The sequence below is a fragment of the Tupaia chinensis genome, unplaced genomic scaffold (assembly GCF_000334495.1).
Source record: "Tupaia chinensis unplaced genomic scaffold, TupChi_1.0 Scaffold145933_1, whole genome shotgun sequence".
Lineage (NCBI taxonomy): Eukaryota > Metazoa > Chordata > Mammalia > Scandentia > Tupaiidae > Tupaia > Tupaia belangeri.
In genome coordinates this window covers 1-10,386 of record NW_006205792.1, presented here as the reverse complement: position 1 = coordinate 10,386, position 10,386 = coordinate 1, and the positions used below count along the sequence as shown (strand labels likewise).

At 36.3% G+C, this 10,386-nt stretch overlaps 1 protein-coding gene across 1 annotated transcript in view; it reads left to right on the top strand.

The window, feature by feature from the left end:
- LOC106733914 (vomeronasal type-2 receptor 116) overlaps positions 1-10,256 on the top strand; it is a 13,541-nt gene extending 3,285 nt beyond the window's left edge. The window contains exons 2-4 of the mRNA XM_027768354.1: positions 653-754; positions 4,771-4,879; positions 9,349-10,256. Coding sequence (XP_027624155.1) covers positions 653-754; positions 4,771-4,879; positions 9,349-10,256 — 1,119 coding nt within the window. The remainder of the gene's footprint in view (positions 1-652; positions 755-4,770; positions 4,880-9,348) is intronic.
- Positions 10,257-10,386: the final 130 nt, after the last annotated feature.

Here is a 10,386-nt window from a genome sequence, read left to right as displayed (position 1 = left end):
TCTCTGTTTTTATCTGGAATTTGGGGCATGAACACACATGTGTCCAGTGTTTTGTTTTCTTTTAAAATAATTATTGTATTTTATTTATTTTTTATTTTTTAAAATTTTATCAGAGTGAGAGAGATAAAGGAAAAGGGAAAGTCAGAAAGCAAGCCATGAAGTCCAGAACTGAAACCACATTCAGCCATGAGAGAGTCCAATGCCTTAATCACCAGGTCACCTGTTGGCCCCATCCAGTGAGTTTTGTAGGTATAGGAACCAAAATGCTGGCTTAGTGACATGTGATTTAGCCACTTTAATAACACCACTCACTGGCTGGGCCCCCATGTCCCCTTTATAAATGACCAAGTTTAGTCTCTAATTAGTCCAAGTCAGATTTTATTAGTCTGAGTTTTTGAGTCAATGTACAAATCACTCTCTGGGAAACATCTTAGAATTTTTCTTATGAGATACAACAGCTCCTTCATTGTTTTTAGAAATAAAAAAGAGAGTACATCTCACATGACTACAGAACTGGTGACAACTCAATCCATATTGAGCTCCTATAAAAAAGGGGAGAGATGATAAAATAGAAGGATTACTTGATAGACACGGACTATCAAACCTCTACATTTAATGCAGTCCTAATTTGTAAATCCTGCCTTTAATCCAGCTTCATCCATTTCTGAGGAAAAGTCAGTTGATAAACAACATTGTGTACAACAAGCCCCGGGATGAAAAAAGAAAAATGATACAGTATGATATCTACAATCTTGTGAGATTTCCTAATCGCAGTTGGCTGTTTGTTAAAGTAGGAGATTTCTTCTACAGCAGTACCTATGATCAAGGTTTGGTCATCAATGAAGAGATGATAAACTGGCCTGTTAGTTTCAAGGAGGTATGATGTCATTTCAATGTTAAATATATATAGAGGTATCTGAACAGAGTCCTGAAATGAAATTGTGTGACTACACTTTTTTTTGGTGCTTTTTTGGTGTTTGTTTTCCAATATTTAAAATTTTTAATTCTTTGTATTTACATTTAATCATATACTTCTTTACAGCGTACAACATGGCTTTTCCCAGCATGAGTACAGTGCATATCAGACAAGACAAAGACATTACCATATACACTGTCATCAGCAAATAGCTTTTTATTTTTATGTTAGTTATATGTACTTATTTTTCCTCTGTTTTCCTCCTCCCCTAATACCCACCCTCAAATTATCCCTATACTTACTATCTGTAGTACCTACAGTTGCACCTCATGCTACTGTACTTTCCAATCTTTCAGTTTCTACTAGAGTGCAGACATTCATGTATTTTATTTGGTTTTAATTTCTTTTATACATTAAATCACTATATGTTACTTAGTGTGTAAAGTTAATTTTCCAACATGAACACATTTCACACCAATATAGTTGGGGATACTATACATGTTACCATCAACAGATAATAATCCATTTCTGTGTCCCATAAATGTCTTGCCTTTCTATTTTTCTTCTTAATGTCTTTCCTCACATTCTCTTCCTTCTCCCACCCACTTCCCACACTAACTTAGTATTCAATTTGCTTTTCACGTGGCCAGCAGGTGCTGTAGTGGTGAAGGATATGAGTTCTCACATGGCCAACCATGGTTTTGTGTCCTGGATCCTGGTGACTTGAAAATTATGCCTGGCATGTGTATGTCCGTGCATACCCCCAATCCTGAGAGGATAATGGGGGACAAGAGTTTAAGGCACGACCAACTTCCTGAGGGTTAATTTATCACTTATTGTTTTTCTGTATTGTATTTTCTGTATTGTATTTCTCTCTGGTGAAAGCAAATTACCTATGGCAGACACCTAAATAAAAATTAATTTAACTCTTGCATCAGTAAAAATACAAATTTTTTAAAAATCTGCCTTTTCAATCCTGACTTCATACTATATGACTTTGCTCACATAACTTTGCTTACATACATTCTTACTATAGAAAAGTATCTGTTTTTTTTCATATGCTGATTTGTTTTCTTATGTTTGTTTAAGCAGAAGTCCAATTAAAATAAATGGGTAATGGATATGCATACATAGCTGAACATTGTTTAATGAGAGAAATGCATTTTAATTTAATTTATTTTAGATAGATTTTTGCAGTAGGGCATGTGTGCTTGCCAGAGAAACAAAGAGATAGAAAGCTAGAAATTACCACCTGGGGCAATGGCCATGCCACAATCCCTTTTCCTCCATTCTCTTCTCAAAATTTTGAGTTCACATGCACGTTCACCCAGTGTAAGATTCAAACTGCTAGATCTGGGACTCAAACTGCACTTAGCCATCTGGGAGTCCAACAACATAAGCAGTGCGCCATCTGGCGGAACCCAAGAAATGCATTTTTAGGAAAGTTTGTTATTGTGTGAACATAATAGATTGCATTTACACAAACCTAGATGATATTGCACATTCCATATGAAATTTATATGGTCTAACCTATTATCTTATGGGACCACTATCATGTATGCATTTCATCATTGACTGAATTGTCTTCTATCTTTATAGACCACACAACTTTTTCATTTGTATGTCTATAGGTATGTGAAAGTGTGTGTGTGTGTGTGTGTGTGAATTTGTGTGTGTCTAAAAAAATTCCTCTATATATCCTGGAACGCTTTATCATTTGTCAATAAAGCCCTTCTTCTATATTGATATTCTACAAATACAAAGAGAGTACAGATTAAAATACCATTTATGTTTTTGTAGATACCATTCACATTTCCTCTTGTCATGTTGCATACCATTTTTTAAAAGAATTATTTATTTAATTTGTTATTTATTATTAGCCTTCTTCAATTTGATGAGAGAGAGAGAGAGAGGGGCAGAATGTGAAAACCAGTCAGTGGATCCAGAGGTCAAACCATACTTTGCAATATGAGAATCCAGTGCCTTATCCACCCCACCACCTGCCAGCCTCTTGCATATCATTCTTTGTTGTACTAAACATCTCAAAGCATTGATTATAATCTCAACCAATTATATGAGGCAGAAGATTTATACAACAGGCATCAGCAGATCACTGTTAGTTACAATGCTGGACTCCCACATGACTGACTGCAGTTTGAGTCTTAGACCTGCTGTTTAGAACTTCATGCTGAGTGCATGTGCATGCATGCCCCACATCCTGGGAGGAGATGGAGGAGAATGGATTGTGATATGGCCATTTCCCCTGTAGGCTAATTTCTCACTTTCCCTCTCACAGTCTCTGTTTCTCTATCTCATATGAGCAGTGCTCTACTAACGTCAGAGTCCAGAAGTGGATTAACTACATTCTTATCATTCTGCTGGCACATGAGATTTAAGTTAACTTTTATGGTGTACCTACATATCACATTAGATATTTTAAAATCTAGAACCAAAAATTTTCTACACAACCAGATGTGAGGACCTAGTATAAATATTCTTGGAAATATAGTTTTTATGGAATATTTACTTTGTAAAACCTGCATTGAGAATGCTTTAGAAAAAGTGATTATATAAGAGAAGAGAATGACACAAGGGATTATTTTAGATATGTATGGGGTACAGTAATTAGGTACTTTGGAGATATTTGGCAAATAACACATAAAGAGGGCTGGCAGGTGATGTGACGGTTAAAGCACTGGATGCCCACATGGTTGACCACAGTTCTTGTCCCAACCTGTGGCTTACTTTCTCACTTCCCTTTTCTCTCTCTTTGTATTTCTGTTCAAATTTTAAAATAATAATAATGATTAATACAGTTAAATCAATAATCTTTACAAAAAATTAAAAATAGTAATAATACATAAAGAACAGAGGGAGGGACAGAAAGGCAAAGCATTAATGGCACAAAGAGGTGTGGTACTATCTGTTGAATATATTTTGTAGTTTTATCAACAGTACTAGGGAGAAATGTTCACCTGTTGAAATATCCATTTTGTAAGACAAATAATAATGTGATTGAATGTATGTAAGAAAATAAAATGAAAAAAAATAAAAGGGAAAAAAACTCTTTAACAAAAATAAAGTTTATTAAATTAATATAATTTTTTAAAAAAGAAAAGAACAAAGGAAAGCAAACTTGTTCTTTATTACAAGTCTTTGTAAGGGTAGCCAACAGGTAGCATAATGGTTAAGTTCTGGACTCCCACATGGCTGACTACAGTTTTGAGTCCTGGAACCAAAGACTTAAAACTCATGTGTGGCATATGTGCATAGTTGTCTCAAACCCTGAGAAGACAATAATGAATGTATTGCATGGGACCAGCAGTTTGTGTAACGACTATGTCGCTGGACTCCCACATAGTCAACTGTGGTTCGAGTCCTGAACCCGGTGGCTTAAACTCACACCAAGCACATGTGCGTGTGTGCCTAGAAGAGAATGGAGGAGAAGGGATTGCTGCATAGCCATCCCCCCCTGGGGGGTGATTTCTCGCTTTCTGTCTCTCTGTCTCTCTGTCTGTCTGGTGAGTGCATGCGCCCTACAGCAAAAAACTCTCAAAAAAAAAAAATAAAAATGATTGTATTGTAGTGTGGACATCACCCCAGGAGTGTTTTCTCACTTTCTCTCTCTGGCGACTGCATGTACCCTATAGCAAAAATCTCTCTCTGAAACAAAACACTTAAAAGAAAGCCTATTATCAAAGTGATGGGAATTTAAATGATACACAGTGTTGAACTATTAAAAGCAACAATTTTCTCCAAAGTGAAGAAAAATAGAGACATCTCATCAAAATAGTTTATAACATATATGATTATGACTAATAATTCTCTTTTCTGCTCAGACTCCTGAATCTGTGTGTAGTCACAGCTGTGTTCCTGGATATCAAAAACTTCCCCAAGAAGGAAGACCTGTTTGCTGCTTTATTTGTGTCTTGTGCCCAGAATCAGACATTTCAAATCAAACAAGTATGAAATATATAACTAGATTCTTAGTCCCTACTATTGCTCAATAAAAATGAAACTGTTACTATTAGAAATAAAACATGGGGGCCAGCAGGTGATGTGGCAGTGAAGTCATTGTTCCATGTGGCTGACTGTGGTTTAATTCCCAATCCTGAATCTTGACTCATGCTGGGTGCATGTGCATGTGTGTCCAAAATCTCCAGAGAAGAAAGTAAAATAAGAGTCTGTGGCAAGGACATCTCCTATGGAAGGTGATTTCTCACTTTCTCTTTCTTTGCTGTACACACTGGCCCTATAGCAAAACTCGCTCTCTCTCTCTCTCACACACACACACACACACACACACACACACACTCACACAGAGAAAGAGAGAGAGAGAGATGAACTATAGAGAACCACTGTTCTTAATTCACATATTCATTGTTTTGGTATATTTACTTTATAAACACTATTACTACCCTATTTTGTGTAAGCTGTTATCTGGTCATGCTCATTCACTTAGGCTTAACTCTGAAATGATTTTCAATGGACATCCTTGCACTTTAGTGCTGGGTAAGACAGAGTCAATCTTAAAACTCATACTGGAGCACATTAGTCATGAAATGAGAGATGTGTCATTATCAAGGTGACCTGTGGGTGCCTTAAACTTTGAATCTTATTTTTATACCCAGATGATAAGCACAACATAATAAGAGCTAAATTATTATAAAAATATTTTAAACTTCTGTTTTTTCTATAGGGCGTATGCACTCACCAGAAAGACAGAGAGAAACAGAAAGACAGAACTCGAGAAATCACCCCCAGGGTGGATGGCCATGTCGCAATCCCTTCCACTCCATTCTTTTCTTAGGATCTTGGGCACACATGCACATGCACCCAGTGTGAGTTTAAGCCACCAGGGCCTGGACTCAAAGCGTGGTCAACTATATGGGAGACCAGTGACATAGCTAAAAGCTGGTCCCAAAATATTTTAAACTTTTCCAACTATGCTCAAATACACTTGTACAATTAAGAACAAAGAATTGACTAATATCAGAAAATCACACATGAATTGTATTTCAGGTTAGGATCTTGGGCACACATACACATGCACCTTGTGTGAATTTAAGCCACCAGGGCTGGGACTCAAAACACTGTTGACTACATAACAGACCAGTGACCTAGCTATTATGCTAACAGCTGGTCCCAAAATATTTTAAACTTTTTCAACCATGCTCAAATACACCTGTGCAATTAGGAACAAAGAATTGACTAAAATCAGAAAATCACACATGGATTATATTTTAGAAAGAAAAAGAAACATAGTTTAAAGATTGAAGACTCAACATTCAAATCAATTTCACACTTAGGCACCTCAAAGTTTGCTGTCATACAAAATATAAAATCAAACAATTGTCAAAATAAAATGTGGTACTGGCAATTGTAAAATATGGAAAATTATAAAAAATAATGCTTCCATTTTTCCAATATATAAGGAATAAATATGGTTTGAAGTAATCCATAAGTTTTATTCAATTTCAGGCATTCTAACAGTAGAAATTATTTTGATTTTTATTACTAGTAAAAATTAATATTTATGTTATGTTAGAATATACCAAGAAAAAAATGTTTTTTTTTCTTGTGACTGAATTGCAACACCAAATGAGTGTGTAAAACAAGAAAGAAAAATAGAGGCATGGAGACAGCCTATGTCATGGTGGTTAAAGTAACTGAATCTCACATGACCCCAATCGTCACTTGAGTCCTCAACCAGATAACTTGGAAAATACACCAGGAGTTTGTATATTGTGAAAAATAATAAGGGGAAAATATCGTGCAGAAGGGATTGTGGCATGACAATTTTACAGAGGTGGTTCTGTCTCAAGTTCTTTCTTTCTCTGAGTGTCTCTTTCTAGCGAGTGAATGTGCCTCTCAGCAATTTTTTTTCATGAATAATATGGAGCCAGCATGTGGCATGGTGGCTAACAGTGCTGGATTGCCACATGGCTGACTGCAGTTCGAGTCTTGGACTGTGTGGCGAGAGAATGGAGGAGAGGGGATTGCGGCGTGACCATCCCCCCTGGGGGGTGATTTCTCGTTTTCTGTTTCTATTTCTCTCTCTGTCTGTCTGGCGAGCGCATGCGCCCTACAGTGAAAATCTCTCCAAAAAAAAAAAAGAAGAAAAAATAAAAAGCTATTTGATGATGATGATGGAGATTTTAATATCTTTGTATTGACTGATATACATGGTAGTCCTTCTAAAAAAAGAAATGTAATACACTGTAAAATTATATGTGATTCAATGTAATATGAACAAGATTATGATAATAATAAATAAAATTAATAATAATAATAACAAATTAAATTAAATAAGTAAATTTTTAAATGAACATTAGGGGCCAGTAGATGGCATGATTCATAAGGTACTAGAATCCCACATGACTGACCATGATTTGAGTCCGACGCCTGCCCACTTGATTTTCCACTTTCCCCCTCTCTCTCTGTCTCTGTTTCTCTGTGCTAAATGCAAATGCCCCAGAGCAAATTTTAAAATAAATAATAAATAAAATTAAATTTTAAAAAAGAAAAAAATTAATAGAGAAAGAAAGGGTTTGGGGCCAGAAGAAAATAAACACATTCAGGTGGGTGCCAAACCTATTTCTGAGATAGAAGACAGAGTATCTGCTGATTTTTGGAATAGAAATAGGTAATACAAGAAAAAATGTGATTATCACTCTAATTCTTTTTTCTAAGAACCGTTTAATTTCATTATCATTATTATTAAAATTTGCTATAAGTCATGCACACTCGCCAGAGAGATTTAGGAAGGGAAAGTGAGAAAGCAAGTTACCGTGTCTGAGACTCAAACTGCAATAAGTCTTGTGGGAGCCTAGGACATTTTTGGTATTGTTTTAATTTCTTTTATACATTCAAGCACTATACGTCACTTTGCTTGTAAAGCGAATTTTCCAACATGAATACATTTCTCACCAATCCAGTTAGAGATGCCCTACTAGTTATCATCAACAGATAATAATCAATTTCCATGTCCCATAAATGTCTTGTCTCTCTGTTTTTCTCTTTAATGTCTTTTCTCAGACTCTCCTCCCATCATCTTCCCACACTGGGATCTTAACTGCCATGATACCTGCTGACCCTCACTGTAATTCTTTGAGGAGATATTGGGTTGTAAGAGTCAGGATGTATTTTTAGTTTTTTAAATTTTCTATGAAAAAATGCATCATGACTTTTTTGACAGCCCAATAATATTGCCTTAGTATTACCAAAAGTAAATACATACTTGAGTAAATATTAGACACACCACCTATTTTTCTAAAATTAAAAAAAAACAAAGTAATTGAAATGCAGATATACTTATTAATTTCCATAATCTCTGTGGCTGCTTTCCTGTTACATAACAATAGAAGTGAGTATGCCCAACAGAAACCGCATAATGTATAAAGGCAAAAAATATTACCAGCCTCTCAAAAAGAAAAAAAAAAGATTTATAAACTATGCTTTCAAATGTATATAAATGGATACCTCAAAAAGAACATTCCATCTTTCTATCATGTAATTATAATACCAATTCCTCAAACAACAGATATATAGGATCAATCAAATTTCATTCAAGCTTTAAATGTTTTAAAACAGTTTTCTGGGACCTGCATTTGTCATAGTCACTTATTGTTGAACTCCAACATGGCTGAATGCAGTTTGAGTCCCAAACACGGTGCTTTGAAACTCATGCCGGGCAGGTGTGTGTACATGTCCAAGATCCAGGGAAGAGAATGTAGAAAAAGAGATTACACCATGACCATTCTCTCTGAGGGTGATATTTCACTTTTTCTCTCACTGTTTCTGTCTCTTTCTCTCTCTCTGGCAAGCATACATGCCCTAAGGCAAAAACCTCTACAGAAAAATAAAAAAGAATTTAAACATATTTTCAACATTTACATAGGACTATTTATGATAATATTGATAGAAAAATTAAAATGTACAATAAGAAAAGTAGGTACACACAGTGGCATGTTATATACAAGAAATAGAAATTAGGTTAGAGGAAAAGTTAAGATATTTCAGGAGAACAAATTAAAGTGATTCTTTTCTAAATATACATAAGAAAACTATTTATTACTGTTGTGATAAACAATTATGATAAGCCATGGAAATAGAAGGTTTATCTCAAGAAAAATTCAGGAAGGAGTAGAAAATAGATCTGGAATAAATTCTCATTCTTGGTAACATCATTGAGAGCCTCAAAATGGGCTAACCAAGATCCGCACATACTGAGACTCAGTTTCAAATCACTTTGCTGATATCTACAGACGAAAAAAAATTCTCCCAGTGTCATGAACAAGGGCTCTTACTTTGGTGTATCTTGGTATTACCTCATGGATTTATCTGAGAAAATATACACAAAAGTGAGCATTTCCTTCAACATGACAATCAATTTGTGAAATTGAAATGCTGAATCTTTATTTTGTCAACAGATTCTAAGCAGTGTGTCCAGTGCCCAGCTCAAGAGTATCCAAACAGTGAGAGAACTCACTGCCTTCCCAAGACTGTGACCTTCCTGGCTTTTGAGGATACTTTGGGGACAGCCATAGCCTGCATAGCTCTGTGCTTATTTGTTCTCACAGCTGTAATTTTGGGAATCTTTGTGAAGCACAGAGACACTCCCATCGTCAAGGCCAACAACCAGGCTCTCAGTTTTATTCTGCTCATCTCCCTACTGCCATGCTTCCTCTGCTCTTTGCTCTTCATTGGACATCCTAACACAGCCACCTGTGTCCTCCAACAAGTCACATTTGGCCTTGTGTTCACTGTAGCTGTTTCCACTGTTCTGGCCAAAACAATTACTGTGATTCTGGCATTCAGTGCTGTGAAACCTAGAAGAACAATGAGGTGCTTGCTGCTCTCTGGGGCTTCTAACTCTGTCATTCCCATTTGCTCCCTGATCCAAATGATTATCTGTGGAATCTGGCTGGGAACCTCTCCCCCTTTTATTGACATAGACTCACACTCTGAGCCCAGAAACCTCATCATTATGTGCAACAAGGGCTCAGTCACTGCCTTCTACTCTGTCCTGGGCTACCTGGGTTTCTTGGCTCTGGGGAGCTTCACTGTGGCTTTCCTGGCCAGGAACCTGCCTGATACATTCAATGAAGCCAAGTTCCTCACATTCAGCATGCTGGTGTTCTGCAGTGTCTGGGTCACATTTGTCCCCGTCTATCACAGCACCAAGGGGAAGTTCATGGTGGCTGTTGAGGTCTTCTCCATTTTGGCCTCCAGTGCAGGGCTCCTAGGCTGCATCTTTGTGCCCAAGTGCTATATTATTCTGCTAAGGCCTGATAAGAATTCCTGGAAAGCTTTAAAAAACAGAAGAGGTTACAAATAAAATATAAGATTTATATCATAAGACTGTATCACAATTTTACAGTTTTGAACCAGAAAGGTACAAATTTTATAGTCTTATAAAGTAATTGAAAATGGCTATCTGAGAACAGCCCTTCTTCAAGAGACAGACA